The 20,478-nt window shown below is 49.3% G+C and overlaps 1 protein-coding gene across 2 annotated transcripts; it reads right to left on the bottom strand.

The window, feature by feature from the left end:
• Nucleotides 1-5,740: 5,740 nt before the first annotated feature.
• On the bottom strand, nucleotides 5,741-9,527 carry LOC123444888. Of its 2 annotated transcripts, none has more exons than XM_045121768.1 (3): nucleotides 9,078-9,527; nucleotides 8,394-8,962; nucleotides 5,741-6,281 (listed from the first exon to the last, which is right to left on the bottom strand). In XM_045121768.1, exons 2-3 carry the CDS (start codon nucleotides 8,918-8,920, stop codon nucleotides 6,059-6,061), a joined length of 750 nt encoding a protein of 249 aa, XP_044977703.1. In that variant the 5' UTR covers nucleotides 8,921-8,962; nucleotides 9,078-9,527; the 3' UTR covers nucleotides 5,741-6,058. The 2 variants fall into 2 exon arrangements, with proteins under 2 accessions (XP_044977703.1, XP_044977702.1); XM_045121767.1 differs by having other exon boundaries at nucleotides 9,085-9,527.
• Between the last annotated feature and the right edge of the window lie 10,951 nt (nucleotides 9,528-20,478).

Raw genomic sequence — 20,478 nt, 5'->3', positions numbered from 1 at the left:
CATACCTTTGTTACTTGCAACTAGGCGACACAATTCTGGACGGAAACACTTCGGTTCTTTGGGGTAAAACTCACAAGGTTATACCAAGCAACATGGACACGCGACCTATTGGATCCAAAGTTTATCGCCAAGGAGGAGGCAGCGGTGATCATCTCTGTTATGTGGACTATTTGGGGTAGTCGCAACAAGTACACACACGGTGAGACAATGTTTCAACCCCTTAGATCGATGGAGATCATCCAGGAGCATATCAGATCACTGTATATCCCAGACAAACAGCATTCTATTCCAAAGATGAGTGAGGTTTGGACGAAACCGGATGTGGGGGTGATTAAGATTAACTCCGATGCGGCAATTGATGAAATGGGTGGACGAGCAGGTACGGGAGTTGTTGCCAGGGATCATGAAGGAAGATTCATTGTGGGAAGGTTCTGCCCATATGTTGGTATTACTGACCCCTATGTTAGTGAAGCTTTGGGATGCAGAGATGCTATGTTACTCGCTAAGGAGAGACGGTGGCCGATCATTCAAATCTCATCAGACTGCAAGACAGTGGTAGAAGACTGGAATGGAGGCAGGGACCGATCATGTTGTGGTCCCATTTTTAGAGAGATGTCCTCATATCTCTCGGGTTTCCAGGGTTTCGAATTAAAATTTAGTGAAAGAGACGCAAATAAAGTAGCTCATATGCTTGCAAAAAGAGGGCTCTCCACTGAGATGCAAAGTGTAACTATGGATGTTATCCTTGACTTTCTGAGTGCGGCTGTGCACTCAGATTATGTACGGTCTTTGAATGAATAAATAAAATGCCTGAGGGCCGTATCTAAAAAAAAAAGATAAGAAGAAGTCTGTAAAACCCTGTAGAACTACATACATGTAGTATTTTTGTTGTTTGGGTCATTTTGGTGTCAAAACTGTTGCAAGGTCTTGGGGCCGGTGTCGAAGCAGAGGCGGTGGCCTAAGGTTTGCCGTCAGGTTATAGGGTGTTGGCTGGCTGCTAGGATGGAGGTGTCGTTGGCTCGGCTTGTGCGTGGCCTCGGGGATGCTGTGCCGCTAATGTATAGACTTTTGACCAGTTTTTTTTATTAATTCAGTTTTGCTAAATTTCAGGTGTCTGAATTTTTTACGTGTGAGTTGATTTTCTGCATTGCATGAGATCGACGGTGAGGGCGACGAGCTTCGTCCGCGCTTAGGCCGAGCCAAGACCTCGCTGGAGCTGGGGATGACGCTGCGAGCGGCGGCGGCCAAGTGGAGGCGAGAAAGAAACTTAACATGGGGGAGGGCATCGATGGGTGCAGGGTCGCCTGGGTAGGAGGAGGAAGAAGATGAATGCGTGGTGGTGTGTTGCTGACCGTTGGGTGCCGACCGGACGATGAAGAAAGAAAAGTAACTGGTGCTGAAATGTTTTTCATGAATCTGAATGTAGACGGTCCCTGATGAATTAGTCAATTCTTCAATGAAAAGGCACAGGTCGTAGTTGCTCAATAAAAAAAAATAGGCCGAGTAGGTGAAGGAAACTCCAATGCACGATTTCGGATTTCGTCCGTTTGACATAAAAAAAGACATGCACGTTGCCTCTGTCATCGATGCGCCCAACCGGCAATCCGGCATGCACATCCCAAAGTGTCTGCATATGCAGACTTGAATTTCGTAAAAAAAAAAAATGAACATTGCAAATAATACAAAAACATTAAAACGCCCACATGTCTACGGTAGCCAAGTTTAACACATTTCTTAATTAAACATAAAACATAAAAAAGATAAGTTCCGTCGTCGATAAGGCCCCCGACGTCTTCACGAGCGCCGTCCTACTCGCCGTCATCGCTGGTGAGGTCGACATATGCAGACGGCTGACAAAGGTGGGATGGCGGCCCATGTCATATCGGAAGCACTAACGGCGCCTGCACCACCTCCTCCCATGGCTCCTTGCTCCTACTCGGGTGACCGCAGCGGTGTCACTGACCATGGCCACACATCCGGCGCGTCGGCCATCTCCGGCGTCGTGTTCGACCAGCCCCACTGCTGTTCCACCAGATGCGGGTTCCATGCGGCAAAGGGCGGCTCGTCCACCACCTCCTCCTTCACCACGACGGCCTGCTCCAGCTTCGAGATGGCCACGTCGTAGAGCCAAAGTTGTCTCCAGGCTCACCCATTCGTGCTCGTCATGCGTATTCATGGAGTCCTCCATGACACGTCTCATGACCTCGGCCTCCTCCTCATCGGTCATCGGAGGTGGTGGTGGCGGGGACGAGGGCGGAGATGGCATCAGCGTGAGGCCGCGCACATGCCTACGCCCGCGCGTTTGGGACGGGCTAGCAGCACAACGTCAACGTGGGCTAGGTAGACGACCTGTAAAAAAGACTGCTGACGTAGGTCGTGCTCGTGACGAAGCCATGTATCCCACAACGGCAAGTTCATGGCGTACCTTGGGTCGTCGAGCATATCCGGTGGCAGACGCGTGTGGCATCGATTGATCTCCTCATGACGGGCGCGACCGTTCACCGACACCGGAGGGATTGGCACCTGATCCGTGGACAGATGCCAGTAGTTGGGAGGTGGGCATCTCCCCAGGGAAGTGGCATCGCCGTCTTCCAGTATCTTCAGCAGATGTCCGCGGGGACATAGGGCCAAAAGCGTTGAGGGCCGCAGGCGGCATGATGGCAAATGTCAACAAAGACGGTGGTGGGGGACTCCTACAGCGGCCGGAGCGGCGATTACCAGAGGCGGAGCCGGCCTCATGGTCGTGCTTCCCCTTGCTGGTCCAAGACCAGGTCATGGCAACGACGTCGGGGCTTGTGTTTTGCTAGTTCGTGTCGGGGGTGGAGGAGGCAGGAAGGGACGGAAGTGGAAGATGTGGATTGGCCGGTCCACGGCTTCCACATTAAGATGGACAACGACCCGCCGGTTGGGTCGCTGATAGCCGGGACCCACTGCACGTTGCATTTTATTCGGGCGGTGGAGGTAGTTGGGAGGCCGCCATGCGTCCCCGAGGTGGACGAGGAGAAAACGTGTGCCCGTCCCTTCGTCGTCCGTATGGACGCAAACCGGATGCAGGTTTGCATAAAAAATGGGGCAGGCCAGACGCCAACCGCACTTTTTTGCGGTTGCGATCCTGTGTTGGATCGTCCCGTCTGTCCGTTGAAATTCGCTTGAGGAGCTTTAGAGCAACTCCAACCGACCAACCCAAACAGACGGCAATTTTGTTCTTTTCGTTTGTTTGGGTCGTCCGTCGGCTCTGTGTCCGCCCGGTCTATAATTTGGGTCGGCAGCAGATCCAACGCACGGACCCATATTTGTCCCCGTGGACGGCTAGCCACCGATTACAAACATTTTGCATTTTTTTCAAAAGCAAATGAAATAGCATAGTTTCATAACCAAAATAAAATATAACAAAGTTCTACAAGCCCAATAAAAATTAAATTGTCTAAAAGATACACCTATTGGTTGCCAACACGATCTCACATATGCTCAACCAAATCATCTTGCAACTGAATATGAGTTTTCCAATCACACATTTCATGATGAAATTGGATGAACTATGCAAACGATGCCACTTCTCCGCCATGCTGAGGCACCACATTGTCACCCTGAAACTCAAACCCGTGATCATGGAGACGTTCGGGGCGCTCATCCTCTACGATCATATTGTGCATGATCACACAAGCAGTCATCACTTCACACAACTTCTTGGTGCTCCAAGTTCTAGCAAGATACCGAACTATGCCCCATCGAGATTGCAGAACACCAAAGGCACGCTCGACATCCTTCCTAGCACTCTCTTGCTCTTGGGCAAATCTTTTCCTCTTCTCTCCGACAGGGTTGGAGATTGTCTTCACAATAGTGGTCCACTGTGGATAGATTCCATCAGCTAGATAGTATCCTTTCTTGTAGTTGTGACCGTTGATGTTAACATTGACCGACGGGTTGTTGCCTTTGTCAAGTCTTGCGAACATTGACGATCGTTGAAGAATGTTGATATCATTGTGTGATCCGGCCATGCCAAAGAAAGAGTGCCAGATGGAGAGATCTCGAGAGGCCACGGCCTCAAGTATGACAGTGCAAGCCTTGACATGGCCCTTGTACTGGCCAAGCAGAAGGGCGGTTCTTCCACTCCTAGTGCATGCAGTCTATGCTGCCAAGCATTCCTGGGAAGCCACGACTGGCATTGGTCGCCAACAAGCGGGTTGTGTATGCAGCAGTCGGCTCTTTCAAGTACTCAGGGCCAAACACTGCAACCACATCCTTGCAGAATCTGTACAACGACTCTAGGCACGTAGATTCACTTATACGGAGGTACTCATCGATAAGATCACCGGATACTCCGTAAGCAAGCATGCGAATAGATGCAGTGCATTTCTGATAAGATGAGAAGCCAATCTTTCCAATGGCATCCTATTTGCACTCGAAGTAGTCATCGTATCCGACTACCCCCTCTCGAATCCGGTTGAAAACATGCCTAGCCATACAAAAACAACGTCGGAATTTCTGATGTTTGAACAGTGGATTGCTTGTGTCAAAGTAGTCCTTTCATAGAAAAAAATGGCCGCTCTCTCGGTTGCGATTCAACGCCGGAACATGCCCCGGAACAACGGTTGCTGCCTATTAAGGTGGTCATGGACAAACACGGCAAGCAACATCTCCTCATTGTCGAATGAGGAATCGGCGAAGTCGCACAGAACATTATGGAAAAAGAACTTGTCGGCGCAGTCCATTTGTACCTTGAGGCAAACTGTCGAACAACTTTTGGGCGTGGACGACGAAACTGATCGGCGACGGTGGACTGGGGTCGGGGAAGCTGCGGTGGCCCGACTGCGATGCAATCGGCGGCGTGGGTAGGCGGTGGACAGGTACGGGGGGAGGCATCAGAACAGGGCGGCGGCGACGACGGGCTGGGGGCGAGGCGAGGGCTAGCTGTCGACGTTGTCGGTAGGGGTGAAGAATGACCAATGTGCCACCGACTGACGGACCAGGGGATGGAGTACGTGCGCGTCATCCGCATCCGCTTTGTGTCCGCGCCGACCTAAATCAGACTCGAAATTGGGCGAGAAATGGATCGGCAGACGGACTAAAAACGGACGCGCGTCTGTTTGGATCGACTTTTTTATCCGCACGGACTCAAACGAACGGCGACGGACGAAATGAATCGACCAATTGGAGTTGCTCTTAGAGTTCCTTCTAGCGTTTGCCACCTGGTTGTACCGCATCCTGCGACCATGCACAGTAACGGTGAAGGCTCATGCCCCGCGCGTGTCCACTGAATGACATGTGCCGCCTGTGGCGCGACAAGTGGCTTGGGGCTGATCCAGCCGATGGTGGCATGGCATGACATCCTCGCCGCTGTGACATGAGGTGGCGATGGCGAAAATTAAAGTGAGATAGTATGTTATTGACTCATGCTGATGCTGGGGTGCCCGCGTGCCCATGCAGTCCTCCCTATGAATCCTTCTGGCTGCATATACTACTACAGTACATAACGTTGGGTCATTTTTACACTGGAAAATCTCTCAGCTAGGGAGGGTGCATCGTTTCGCTAATAAACGTCGGGTCATTTGACTTTCCATAACGTCGTTCACGAGTCAGGATCCCAGAAGGAACCAATTTATAAGACACATTCGGTTCCCATTTGAGTCAGTTGAGAGAGGTTCAGTTCATCAGTTGGGTGAGAAACACAAAGTGTACCGTTTGAGTTGCAAGAAAGAAAAAAAGTGGAAGCAGACGGAGAACATCAACACCAGACCTGTTCAAACCTTGCTAACAATATTTAATTTAAGCCACCCAGCATGAGAATCACAATGCATGGTGCGCACCATGCCCCCCATTTTCCCAATAAATTTGCCCCTCTTCCGTCTCTTCCAGGCGCAACACCACCAACTTTCTACAAAACTAACGACATCATGCACCAAATATTTCACCTCCACTTCACCAATGGTCACCCAGCTCTTCGGCTCACGTCCACCCAGATTGCTTTTCAAGTTTTTGACCCGACAACACCCGCCATTTCTGCCAGCAGCAATGGCTTCAACGTTCTTTTATTAACAATTCGGCGCGCGACGGGGGCTCATCCGGGGACGTTGAAGTGGAAGAGCCAGGATATGACGAAGGCAAACACCATGCAGGCCAGGAGGAAGTTGAGGAACCGGTGGCCTTGCCAGAACCTCCGCGTCTCGTTCGCCGGCGCTTGAGGGCCTGCCGAGTTGCCTGATTCGTTCCACTGCTCCATGAACTCCGCATCGCCGAAACCAACCACGTTGCACGCCGTCGAGCCGCAGACTTCGCAGATCCTAAGACAAGAAAAGACAGGGACATGTTTTAATATATTTTTCATGCACTCAAGTGACACAAAACGAGGTTATGTTGTACATGCTGAAGCTCAATTTCATCAATGTCCCTTCAGCGGTTAATTATAACCTCTGTAATGCAGGAGCAATATTGTACTAAACCACTGTGGACAGCACAATAGGCAGTGCAAAGGCATAAGGCAGTGACATCTGAATTCTGATCAAAGGGAATTATCAACTCAACCGATGACACTAATGCTATGTTTGGTGATTTGGTCAGCAGGCTGTAGTATCTTTGCAATTTTTATCTTGATTCTTACACTAAATATGCCGACAAATATGCCTGTTGGTAGTTGGTACCATGCATAAGAACATGGTCTCATTTGTCATTTCAACACTGTCTTCACTTCTATGCAGAAACAACACAAACCTCAAGGTAAAAGATCTTTGGCATTTAGCAACTTCAGCCAAAATATTAGCCGATGTAAGATCACATGAGAGAAAAGGTTTTGTAGGCAAAAGGAATGGCATAGGCCTCACTAGAATAGCACTAAGATATCAATATACTAACAGAAAACAGGTTGCCTATCCATTCCAATTCTTTGCATTTGAAGAGGCTCTTGTTGCGATCTTTTCGATGAAGCTTGTACTCAGAAAGGCATATCTAAGTAGTTGCTTACAGATAATATCATATTCCGGAGTTATTTTGACATGTCTGTTCTACATGTGCATTGAATGATTTTAAGAGCAAGAAACAATGAGAAGCATGGTGCATGTAAGCGGGTTACAAAAAAAAACTTCAAAGAAAATTGCAGATTACAATATGTAGCTCCGTTCTTTATAAACCTGGTGCATCACCTTTATTTTCTTCCCACTTCGTTTTTACTACCATTGTCAAATAGAATTCATGTACTCATTAGCATCGTTTTAAGGACAAAGGGTATATCATGCTCTCAGTGTGGACCATTTTTTATTCTGAAAACTTGAATGACGCACCTGCTAAATAATTATTCCTGCAAAACTTTTACTGCTTATAACTTTTCCCCACTTCTCAAATTTCTTACATGAATTTAAAGAAAAACATTCATGGGGGGAGTATCTCAATCAGGAACCCTCCTTTTGCCCCCAACAAGAAGATGGTGATCATTTTGGCTTAGGGCGCGCTTGGTATGTCTGTATTCTAATACAGACGTATTTAACTTACCGGTGTAAATTACTGGGCCAGAGCAATTTTTAGCCTGAAACCAAAACGATCAGGGGACGTCTGTATTTTTTACAAGTGTATTTAGCAGGAAAACTACAATCCAAACAGGGCCTTAGGGTATGTTTAGATTGTGTAACCAAAATTTAACTTGCCAACATTTTGGCTATGACCAGAAAATTGGCCTCTATTCTGATCGTTACTAACTTTTTCGCATGCCAATTCTCCTTCATTTTTTCCGCCAATGTCGGCCAACTCATGGGTAAGCAAAAGCTTCACCCATAGTTTGGCTAGCAAAACTTTTGATAGTGTAATCTTGGGCAAAGGCCAAACACACCCATAGAGCAGTGAGTTGTGATTGTTGGCCAATTTCTCATGAAGTATACCTAGTGGAAGGTGACACAATAGTAGCCCCCGTCTAGAATCTAACCACCACAAAAATCAAACAGAAAAGGTGGACACTTCCACTTAGGGATATCAGGAGAATTACACAAGAATCTGCAAGAAAAGGCAGCCGAGAGAAGGAATCTGACTTTATCCATCATACCGGGATTCCTCAGCCTTTTCCTATAGCCTACTGTTCGAAGTTCGATCATACCCAACTTTTACACTGTCCCTTCTCACCTCCTTGTAACCTTTATCACCTACGTATACTTAAATAATGCCAAGGAGAAAAATCAGCACTTGTTCCTGCTAAAGATTCCTCAATCGTGTTCAAGCATCCAGATGTTATCTTTTGTGGGCATCTATCCTGATGATTAACAAAACGATGCCAGGTTTGCAGTTTTACCGAACTCGCCATACAAAAACATTATTTGGTTCAGTTGTTGTGCACAATAAGCGTTAACAGCTCGTGGCACTCCATTATCCATGTAAGAAAAATGGAAGTGGGGGGAGCAGATGGATGGGCTTACTTGTTGCCCCTGATCTTGAACCAGGTCTCGGCGCACTGCTTGTGGGCGCAGGAGAGGTCGTCCTTGCAGGAGCAGCCGAGCACGATGCCGGCGCCGGACTCGGCCGCGGCGCTCTCGAGGCCCAGGTGGCAGATGCGGCAGTTCATCTCGTCCTTGTCGGGGCTGGCCTTGGTGATCTCGGCCGCCGGCCCGGCCTCCAGGTCCACGTCGTCCAGCGAGCACTCCGACACGCACGACTTCCGCTCGCGCCCGGCCGCGGCCTCGCCTTCCCCGTCCCCTGCGCCACCAGCGCCGGAGCGGACGGACGCGGACGTCGAGGCGCGGTCCTCGGCCGCGGCGGAGTTCTGGCGCGAGTGCCACGACCGGTCCTCGGCGTCCGATAAGCGCTGGCTCCCCTCCCCTTCCTCCTCCTCCCCGGAGCTCTGCCCGCCCAGTCGCCTTCCGCCGCCGCCGGCGGCAACGCGCCCCCGCTCCAGGTCAGGCTCGGCTGAGGCAGCGACCGCGGACTGCTCGCCGTCGTTCGCCATTGAGCCCCCACGGAAAGAAGGCTACTTCCTCGAAGTAGAAACCTACAAACAATCCACCAAGAAAAGGAGACGAAATCAGCCCCAATTGCTTCCACGCCACCAAATCCGGACAAGAAGAGCAAACATGGGACAGGGGCTAAACGAGGAAAGCGCGCACTAATTACCACTCCCGCAGCCGCAGGCCACTCCAAAGAGGCTAGCTCCAAGGACACCCCGGCCGGAACACAATGCGGCCGATCACGGGAAGCAGCGAGACCCGGGAAGAATCCAAGGTTGGTAGAGCCTAAAGAGATTGGAAATACGCCCCCTACCGACGACGCATGAGGTGGGTGGTGGAAGCGCCGGGATTTTTAAGTGGACTCCTGATCCATACCCGCAGTAGGGGAGAGAGGGGGGCGGACGCTATGGGATGCGCAGTCTCAGTCCCAAAGGCCGAAGCCGAGCTAGAAAGAGTTCCGGCGGAGGAGAGGAGGGGGGGAAAGAAAAGACTTGCTGCGCGCTTGTCGGGTTGGGGAAGAGACGGGAGAAAAGACGGGACGACGGGGTTGGAACCGTGTCTGTGTCTGCGTCACGATGGGTCGTGCTCAGTGCCTCTCTCCGAGTAGTAAATGGGGCGAGGCCGCGTCATGTCCCGTGAGATTCCGTGGAATACTTGGTTTTGGCGCCGGAGTGGGGAGAGAAGCAGAGCCGACGATGGTCCTTGGTTAAAACAGAGTGATGGTCAGTACAGAAACTGCATACTACAGTATTTTGCTTGATTTATTTGTGAAGTCAGGACGTTATTTAATGATGAAGTCAATCTCTCTACCGGGTTGCATATGTTCGGTGTCACCTGTCTGATAGGTCTTTGGCGTTCAGAACTGATACCTACTCCTCAGTCGGTGAAAAGTGTACATATAAAAAATGGGGCTGTTATGCATCCATCAGTGGATATTTACTAAACATTCACCAGCCGTTCGATCTCGAGCGTAGCCGTCTGATCCATTTCTGGACTTAATTCCTGAAACGACGATCGAGTCGCAGAAACAATCGTTTTGTTGCAAAAAAATAAACTTTGAATCCATTAATTAATGAAACAACGATTGAGTTTCAGAAACAATTAATTTGTTGCAGATTTTTTTCCTTCGCCTTTTTCAACATAGGTACTGGTGCGGAAGAATTTTTTCAACAAAGATCATGTTGTAAAAAACTTTTGCAACATAGGTTCGGTTGCAGATTAATTTTTCTTCGTCATAGATAATGTTGTGTCGTATTCCTCCAACAAGACATTCGTTGCTTTGCAGAAAAAAATTCTTCCTCTGCCTGCTCCCGACGATGGACTTCCTCCTCCTGCTCCCGGCGACGAGCTTCCTCCTCCTGCTCCTCGCAGCGGCGCTTGGACCGCCTCCCCGCGAAGAAGACGAGCGCCACGACGTCCGCAACCGCGAACTCCGACGGCAATCGGAGGGTGTGTCCCCCCCGCCTCGCGACGGTGAGGAGGAGGAGGACGTGGACGGACACCGGCGGGGGGCTGGATCTCATCGGCGGGGTGGGGATCCGGCGATCCGGCGAGGGGCTGGATCTCGTCGGCAAGGTGAGGATCCGGCTATTCGGCGAGCTGGCGAGTACCGACGGCGACGGCGGTTCGCCGAACTCCGGCAGGCTCGTCCCCGGTAGCAGAGGAGCCACGACGAGGAACCTGGAGTGCTCCAGCTTCAGCCCCCGTTCCTGAAACAACGCTCCACTTTCAGGAACGGTTGCGGCCAGGTAGCTGCCGCTCGGGCACGATTTCGTCCGTCAAATAGAGGCGAGATCAACGGACGAGGAGGTGATGGATAAATTAACCGGATCCACCGGCTGGAGGATAGAGTTTTCTAAAAAAAAATTAGGACAAATTATGAAGTGGAGTAAAAAATGTATTGGAAACGTGCAAGCCACCATCTTTCTCCTTTTTAATTATCCAACCTCTAATGAGCTAAGTGCATGTAAAAATTAAGAAGACTATGTGTATAATGTTATTGGTCTTGATTACCGTGTGATGAAAGAGAAGCATTTTTTTCTACTTCAAACTGTATTGGAAAGACAAAAGTACACTCATTTATGAATAAATTTTAAAGCCAAACATACATTCTTCATCGGATGGAGGGAGTATATAAGACTACTAGCATGTTTGCTGCAGGACGAAACTATTTCACGGAAGAAAAGAAATAAAGTCAGATGATTGCGTGTCTTCCTGATAAGAAAATTATTTAGATGAAGTGGAGAAAAAAATTCACCTATCTCTAGTTCCCTACTTTTAAAGAAGACTTGATAGTTTTTCCTTCACGGTTTAATTTCCTCTGGGGTTTTTCGGCTCAGCTTCCATCACCATCTATTTCATTTGAGTTTTTATGGCCTCACCTTTCATCGCCCTCTCTCACTGTTTATTTTCGCCTCACTTTTCACCATCCTCTTTCAGTGAATTTTCTCTCTCTAATTAAGAAACCAAAAAAAAAATCCCAATAAATGGTGAGATCTTGTCGCGTACCTTCTTTGCCAAGTGTTGATTTAATTAAATCACACAAATAATAGGTAATTAAGAATTCGAAAATCACACCGCGAGATCACTTTACTAAAAGACAAACATAAGATGTTTCTCAATAATCTTTTAAAACAAACAAATATTCCTCAATAACAAATCATTAATCCCACGTGCACTATGACATTTATTATTATCATTATGTCTACTATTAATTAACAATCACAACTTTTCTATTAGAACAAAACAACATATATTTTTTCGGCAAATGCTTCTTAACAGATGTCTGATAGGAACAAATCTTCAGACTGGTCAAGGAACGTAGATGCAGTTTTTATCTCATGGCTGAAATTGATTCCAAATCTGGTAGACGTGTTTCCATACATATCCGCGTGGCCGCCTTCGTCGAGCTGGTAGAAGGACCCGATCCTGTTCGACGCCAGCAGCGAGGACACGTGCACTTGGGGCACCGGCGAGGTCGCCAGGAAGAGCCACCTCCATGCTGGTTCGCGCTACGTCCTCGGCGACCGCCTCAAGATCGAGTGCGCCATCGACGTTTGCGGCGACTTCCTCACCTTCGACGACCCGCCACCGACGCCGTCCTCCGGCCTGCCGCTCTTCCAGCAAGTTGGCTACGTCAAGGGGGAGCCGGACGTGAGCACCCAAGTTGAAGGAGGGACGATCGGCGCGCACTACTGCATCCTCGACGCTCATTGTACATAGAAGCAAATTATGGCATCATAAGAAGCAAATACTATTTCCGTTGGAAGCATTGTTTCATTGGATAAGAAATTTATATTTTTCATGCTCCTTCCATTATACTCTCATACTTCCTAGCAAAATTAAGCCGGAGATGTTTTCCAAGCCATCTGCTAGTTGATGTGATTCTATGCTACCATGCTACTTCATAATTTCTTCTAAAATGCCAGTTTTTTTGCTTTGACCATACATATGTTTTGCATATTGTTTCATCAAACATACGTATGTGTCTATGCTACCAACCAAACCTGTTATTGCCTTCATACTTAATCTTGTTTATGCTTCAAGCCGATTGCTCGTAATTTGGTTGTTGTTTTGGTGAACTTATGTGTACAAATTTCTAGTGTAGATGGTGACTTCTTGTTGTATTCTGAGTGGAGGCTATGCATTGGCGGTATGCATCAGTTGAAGCCCAGTTCACGAAGGCGTTTGCGAGACATCCTAGGAATCTACAATAAGGGGGAGTGAAGGCAGCCAAAAAGAAGTTGGGCAAGATGTTGCTTGAACTCGATACGGCGCACTCTAAATTGTAATTTCCATTACCTTGGAAACATATGTAATAATCAAATGGAAAAGTAGCATTTTTATGTTTAACCGAAACAAATATATGGGCTATTGGATTCCAGTAGACTTGAATAATTTTTTGCATCATTGTAAAAAATTTAGCTTGACACTGGATGCAATTTTTTGTTGGATAGAAACAAATATCATTTTGGGTGGAAGCAATTCTTTTATAAGACAGAAACACATTGGAAGCAAATACACTGGATGCATTTTTTTTAGATAGTAGAAACAAATCACGTTTTGGGTGGAAGAAAATTTTGTATTTGACCGAAACACATTGGAAGCAAATATATTGGATGCAATTTTTGTTAGATAAAAATAAATCTTATTTTTGGTGGAAGCAAAAAAATTGTTCGGGCAGAAACATATTCGAATCAATTATTATTTTCGACATAAACTCAATAGTAATACTATGAAAGCATAGTTTATTTTCCAATGGGGGAAGCAATGCGTGATGAAAGGACAATTTTATTTTTCAAAATATTAGTTGGAGGAAGCAAGGGAGATAATCGAGCAGTGCATGTGCTTAGCTGGAGCAGTTACTGCCAAAAAAATTTAAGGTTGGCCTACTAATGAGCAAACCCAACAAATCTCGTGGGTTGCTGACCATCTGATCGGACAACTTACCTGCACCTGATCGGACGGCCTTCTACTAGTCTCATAGGTAGCAAGCATCTATAGTATGATGTCTAGCGGTGCCCTATTTTTTTTTATCTTAACAAATCACATATATCTCTATTATTAAAGGGCATTTGGTAGGCCGCTACGAATGGTTTATTTCCGCTTTCATGGTTTATTTTAGCCTTCACCTTCCACCACCACCCCTCCATGCTGATATTTTCTTCCTTGAACACCCACATCAATTTTTTTCCAACTAAACCTCATTTTTCGGTTTTTCATACTAATTTCTTGACCTTCCCTCTTAACAACGTGGATGAAAACTTTACTTACCTTGTTACTAGATGGTTTTTATTGATGGCCTTATCTTTTCATAAGGGCGCACATTATATCATTTATGTATCAGTTACGTTTATGATATTTCCTTAACAAATGAATTTATTTTATCGCACTGCATTTTCATGTGAAGGTACCCATAATCTTCTCCCTCTTGACAAATTAATTTGTAAAAATCTTAACAGAAAAAATTTCTTACCTTGATAGATATGTTTTGTCGTGAGTATAAATCTGACAGTAGACGTATGGGGTACGAAAGGATGGGCAGAGCCTTAGCTACGGCGAGGATGTATGAGTTCAGGCCCCTCTACGGTGGAGGTAAAAGCCCTACGTCTCAGTGCTCTTGGGAGCTTAGTGTCGAGTGGATTATAGGATTACAGTAAATGCCAACCCCTGCACTAGTGGGGAAGGGCTGCTTATATAGAGTGCGCTGCCTTTCATAATGGCCTGGTGGACAGGGGTGGAATAGTGGCAAATAAATGCATACGTTACAGGTAACGTAAGCCTTAAATGTTAATAATGGTGTACGAAAACGTATGACCGTTGCCCTCCTGGGAGGTTACGATGTACAGAGTGGAATCCAGTCGGTACGTTAAATATGCTCCGAGTGCTCGTCGTCGACTGGATGATGGGGGAGTCCTTAGTTCAGTCGGAACTGTCTAAGGGCCTTGTCCTCTATGAAGGGTAGTCCTTGGGTAGGACCTATAGGGCAGGCCTATGACCCTACCCTGGGACTATAACCCCATCATTAGTCCGCGAATGGATCGGGGTCGGAACGACGAAGTGATGTCTGGAGTATGGATCTGACTGGTATGGAGGTGACTTTGGCGTTGTTTGCCTCGATCCATTTTATCCTTTCAACCAGTGATCCGAGCGAATATATCAGTGAAACGAACCGTCAGGGACCGAGTGCTTCCGCGGAATCTTTCGACGTGACTGGTCAAACTGACAGCGCCGGATTTTCCGGGATCCTCAAATTTCGGTTGTCGCGCGCCCAGCGGCAATGACGCCATCGCCATCGAGTAGGTTTTGCCTCCTCGATTACCACGCCTTTATCTTCTCCACTAACATCGCAGCGGCCGGTTGGGGGGATAAGATCTCGGGTCCACCTGTTAGTGACCCAGTCGGAAGCTTATTTAAGCCCGCCCGGCGGGATTTCCTGTTGCGCTCCTCATCTTCCTCGCATTAATCCCGCTTCTCCCGCAGCTCTCTGCACGCCTCAAGCCTCCTCCTTCCCCTCCTCCTCTGCGGATCCGTTGCCTTCGCCATGACGAAGGGGCAGACCAGCAAACTCGAGTCGCAGAAGAAGAAGAAGAAGGGGGTGACCCCTACTCAGCGGCGGCAGCGGGTGCTGCCGGTGGGTTGGATCCAAGGGGATTTCCTCCCCTCCTCGATGACGGAGGACGACTTGCTGGAGCTGGTGGAGCATGGCATGATCGCCAACAAGTCCTGGAGGCTGTCAGAAGGCGAGACGGAGCCGGCGCCGAAGGAGGGGGAGCGCGTCCTGCTGCTCAGCCATGTGTTCATGGGCTTCTCTTTGCCTCCCCACCCCTTCTTCCGAGGTATCATGACTTACTTCGGGGCGCAGCTCCATCATTTTCCTCCGAACGCAATAGCCCACCTTGCTGCATTCGTCACCCTCTGCGAGTGCTTTATTGAATGTCCCCCCCCACTGGGGGCTCTTTAAGTATGTCTTCTCCGCTAGATCCCAAACCGTCAAAAAGCTTAGCCAGTCGCACGATAAGACCCATATCCTCCAGCTCTGCGGGGGTTTAGGCTTCCAGAAGAAAACAAAGAGTAGCTACCCCTCTCTCCAACTATCCGAGTCAGTCAGGAACTGGCAGTCGTCCTGGTTCTATTGCCACGACATTGCTTGTCCGAATGCTTCATGCGGGTTGCCACCTTTTAGCTTAGACCGTCCGGGCCCTCCCAGGAAGCTTGCGCTCTCTAAGGGGGAGAGGATCCAGATCCAGCCTTTGGTCGACGCGCTAATAGCCGTCGTCCGTAAGGGATGTTGGAATTATGCCCTAGAGGCAATAATAAAAGTATAGTTATTATTATAATTCCTGTATCAAGATAATAGTTTATTATCCATGCTATAATTGTATTGAATGAAGACTCATTTACATGTGTGGATACATAGACAAAACACCGTCCCTAGCATGCCTCTAGTTGGCTAGCCAGTTGATCAATGATAGTCAGTGTCTTCTGATTATGAACAAGGTGTTGTTGCTTGATAACTGGATCACGTCATTGGGAGAATCACGTGATGGACTAGACCCAAACTAATAGACGTAGCATGTTGATCGTGTCATTTTTGTTGCTACTGTTTTCTGCGTGTCAAGTATTTATTCCTATGACCATGAGATCATATAACTTGCTGACACCGGAGGAATGCTTTGTGTGTATCAAACGTCGCAACATAACTGGGTGACTATAAAGATGCTCTACAGGTATCTCCGAAGGTGTTAGTTGAGTTGGTATGGATCAAGACTGGGATTTGTCACTCCGTGTGACGGAGAGGTATCTCGGGGCCCACTCGGTAATGCAACATCACACACAAGCCTTGCAAGCAATGTAACTTAGTGTAAGTTGCGGGATCTTGTATTACGGAACGAGTAAAGAGACTTGCCGGTAAACGAGATTGAAATAGGTATGCGGATACTGACGATCGAATCTCGGGCAAGTAACATACCGAAGGACAAAGGGAATGACATACGGGATTATACGAATCCTTGGCACTGAGGTTCAAACGATAAGATCTTCGTAGAATATGTAGGATCCAATATGGGCATCCAGGTCCCGCTATTGGATATTGACCGAGGAGTCTCTCGGGTCATGTCTACATAGTTCTCGAACCCGCACGGTCTGCACACTTAAGGTTCGACGTTGTTTTATGCGTATTTGAGTTATATGGTTGGTTACCGAATGTTGTTCGGAGTCACGGATGAGATCACGAACGTCACGAGGGTTTCCGGAATGGTCCGGAAACGAAGATTGATGTATAGGATGACCTCATTTGATTACCGGAAGGTTTTCAGAGTTACCGGGAATGTACCGGGAATGACGAATGGGTTCCGGGAGTTCACCGGGGGGGGGGGGGGGGGGGGCAACCCACCCCGGGGAAGCCCATAGGCTTTGGGGAGACACACCAGCCCTTAGTGGGCTGGTGGGACAGCCCCAAAGGGGCCTATGCGCCAAGGATAAGAAATCAAAGGAAAAGAAAAAAAAAAGAGGGAGGAGGTGGGAAGGGAGGAGGACTCCCTCCCACCAAACCTAGTCCAACTCGGTTTGGGGGGGGAGAGTCCTCCCCCTTGGCTCGGCCGACTCCTTGGGGGTCCTTGGACCCCAAGGCAAGGCCCCCCCTCCCTCCTCCTATATATATGGAGCAATTAGGGCTGATTTGAGACGACTTTCTCACGGCTGCTCGACCACATACCTCCACGTTTTTTCCTCTAGATCGCGTTTCTGCGGAGCTCGGGCGGAGCCCTGCTGAGACAAGGTCATCACCAACCTCCGGAGCGCCGTCACACTGCCGGAGAACTCTTCTACCTCTCCGTCTCTCTTGCTGGATCAAGAAGGCCGAGATCATCATCGAGCTGTACGTGTGCTGAACGCGGAGGTGCCGTCTGTTCGGTACAAGATCGTGGGATTGATCGCGGGATTGTTCGCGGGGCGGATCGAGGGACGTGAGGACGTTCCACTACATCAACCGCGTTCTCTAACGCTTCTGCTGTACGGTCTACAAGGGTATGTAGATCACTCATCCCCTCTCATAGATGGACATCACCATGATAGGTCTTCGTGCGCGTAGGAAAATTTTTGTTTCCCATGCGACGTTCCCCATCAAGGGAGTCACCGGCACGGACTTGCTGGAGACTTTTCTGGGTTGGCGCATCCAGCCGCTGCAGGCCCGACACCACGCCATGTGGCACTAAGCGGGGCCTTCGGATTCCACTCAGTCTCATCCAGAGTGCGTGACCGGGGAGACTGTGCGTGCATGGGTCCGCGGCATCACAGGCGCGAGTGATAACCCCGAAGGAGCCCGGCGGGTGAAGCCCTTCCGCGCCGACAATCCTCCTCCGAATGAGGTGAGCACATCTTGTCGAGTGCTTTTAATCTTCTTAGATTTATTGCTTTTCTTGTCCCGACGACTGACGTTGCCTACCGTGTTTTGTGCAGGAGTGGACCAACTGGTATTATGCCGTCTCGGACGGGAATCCAGCCGAGGAAGAGGAGGGCAGCGTGGATAGCACCGAGTACGTCTCCGACAGTGGGGAGACGGAGGAGGAGACCGAAGAGGAGGAGGAGGAGGATGGGGAGCAGAGCTCGTCACCTTCACCACCAGAGCACCGAACTAAGCGTCGTCACGATCCCGCTGCTCCGCCGGCTCCTCCAGCGGCCCCGAGTGCTTCGCCAGCCCCTCCCGTGGCTCCGAGTGCTCGGAGCGTGAAGAGGACCAGGGACGCTGCTGCCGAGCCCATGGACCAGCCGTCCAAGGTGGCCAAACCTAGTGGGCCTAAGCCTCGGAAAGCTTTGCCTCGGATGAGGATCGCTGTTCCAGTCGCCTCAGCGTAAGTGTCTTGTTCTTCCATCTTCCTTGAGTATCCGATTGAACTCATGCTTATCTGTCGAGTGGATTTTACTCAACAGAGCTGCTACCTCCGCCACCTCTCTGCCGCGCCAGGACGATGATCCCATGGACACGGATAACGCCTCCACGTCCCAGCAAGGTACGTTGTCACGACTCTGAGAGCTGCATTAATGTTTCGCGAGTGCCGTCCTTGATCTTGACCTTTTTCTGTAATTTCATTTTGTTCAGTCGGGCTTCCTTCGGAGGTGATCCATCTGGAGGACGACGACCAAAGGGGGTCGGAGCCGGTTTTGGCGCCTGTCCCTGAGGTTGTCCCATCTAGTGTTGCTCCCACCATGAACGGGCCGCCGACTGGGACGGTGCCGCCGACTGAGACGGTGCCCCTCACGGCGGAGCCGACTGGAGCGGAGCTCGGGATGCCCAGGGAGTCTTCTGTCGCGCCGGGTCCATCAACTGTTCAATATGATGCCCGACGCCTCCCGGAAGACCAGGTGGGGGCCGCCAAGGACGCCATGGTGCAGGTGGAACTGATGGTGGGTGACGCCAAGGGAGCGTATGACTCCATCGCGTCTTTGTACAAGAAAAGCTTGGAGCTCCGGGACGATATCCGAGTAAGTGCGCTAGTAAGTGTTTACTTTCCTCTTGTTACCCACTGGGGGTTTCAGCGATATACTCGGATACGATAGGATGATTTTGCAGTGGGTTCACTCTGAGTGAACCCAGTGGGTGTAGTCCCCGAGACTTCTGCCGAGTGCTTGCACCGACAGTTGTCTTTATATGTATTTTCCGTAATCAGAACAGATCAGAGCTGATCTGCCCGAATGGACCAGTGGGGGCACTCCCAGTGCACCCACTGGGTGTAGTCCCCGAGTGTAGTGTTACTCAGGTCGGGTAATAGTAGTCTCATAGTGTTGTCTGTTTGCTATGGAGCTCGGTAGGGCCAACCTGTTTGAGCTTCATACCAGTGGGGTCACTCTTAGTGAACCCACTGGGTGTAGTCCACGAGACCGCTGACGATTGCTTGCATCGGTAGGGGTCTGAAGAATTTTGAGCTTTGATTGTTTTGTCATATCTGTCGAGACTTTTTCCTTGTTGAATGTGGCTGATCCTCCCTTTATGTCTCTTTGGCAGAAGACTTGCGAAATGGGATCTGCTTACAATGCTCTGAAGGCTGAGAAGATTTAGCTTGCTGCAGACTTGGAGGCGGCCGTGAATGACCTGGCTGGTGTGAAGGAGGCTCTTGCTGACCGAGAGAAGTCTTTGGAGTAGTCTCGGGAGACCAACAAGGCATTGCTAGCCGAAGTTGAAAAAATGAAGAGTCAGAGATCCGAATGGATGGGCCAGCTGAAGGTGATGAACACTCGGTGCATGGCGCAGGAGAAGTACATCAGCGACTGGGCGAGGAAGATGGTCGCACTGCTTGGTGGTAAGTTGTTGCCGAGTGCTTCTTGACTTTGGAGTTCACTCCGCGCTTACTTTCTGCTTGTCTTTTCTTTGCAGACTTCTGTCGGGACGTTGAGACTGAAGCAGCTGACATTCAACGGTCGCTTGTTCCGAACGTTCCACTCGGCGATGAAGCCAACCGGGACATGCTCCGAGCGCATATTCGCCTTAGCAGGGTGGGACCTTTCATTGGCCGCCTGAGAAAAGTTGTTGGCCGAATCGACAAGGAGTTGTGGCCAGAAGACGACTCCCGGAGTGAAATAGATGGGTTGATTACTTGGCTAGAGGACGTCCCAAGCAGAGTGCAGGCATGGAAGAAGTCTGCCGCTCGTTGTGGTGCGGACGTGGCGCTATCTCTGGTCCGAGTGCACTGCAAGGAGGTCCGCGAAGAAAAACTAAAGACGTTGCAGGTCGCCAACACCAAGAAGCTTCGATTCAAAGATTTCATGGAGACCTTCCTCGACACAGCCACTCGCATTGCATACGGAATCGACCTTGACACCTTTGTGGAGCCTGCCAGTCCCGGTGACGCTTGAAAAAACTTTATGGTGAACGCACATTTACCTCGGTATGCCGAGTGGTATCTGTATTAAAATTTGGCCACTACTGTTGGCTGTCACATTCGTGGTTCGGTGTGGATAAGCTTGATTCACACCGAGCCGACTGATCGTAGATCCAACTTTGAATTCGAATCAGATCTTTTGCTCGTCCTTCGCTGAGTTTTTTTTGACACAATTTTGGTGCGTG

This window comes from Hordeum vulgare, chromosome 3H, assembly GCF_904849725.1.
Source record: "Hordeum vulgare subsp. vulgare chromosome 3H, MorexV3_pseudomolecules_assembly, whole genome shotgun sequence".
Taxonomy (NCBI): Eukaryota; Viridiplantae; Streptophyta; class Magnoliopsida; order Poales; family Poaceae; genus Hordeum; species Hordeum vulgare.
The sequence above is the reverse complement of the archived record's forward strand: the minus strand, read 5'-3'. Positions and strand labels throughout refer to the sequence as shown.

Coding starts and splice junctions, on each gene's coding strand:
- LOC123444888 (XM_045121768.1), bottom strand. CDS start 8,920: ATGGCGAACGACGGCGAGCAGTCCGCGGTCGCTGCCTCAGCCGAGCCT. Junction 6,282..8,393: donor TTCAAGATCAGGGGCAACAA/GTAAGCCCATCC, acceptor TTCTTGTCTTAG/GATCTGCGAAGTCTGCGGCT.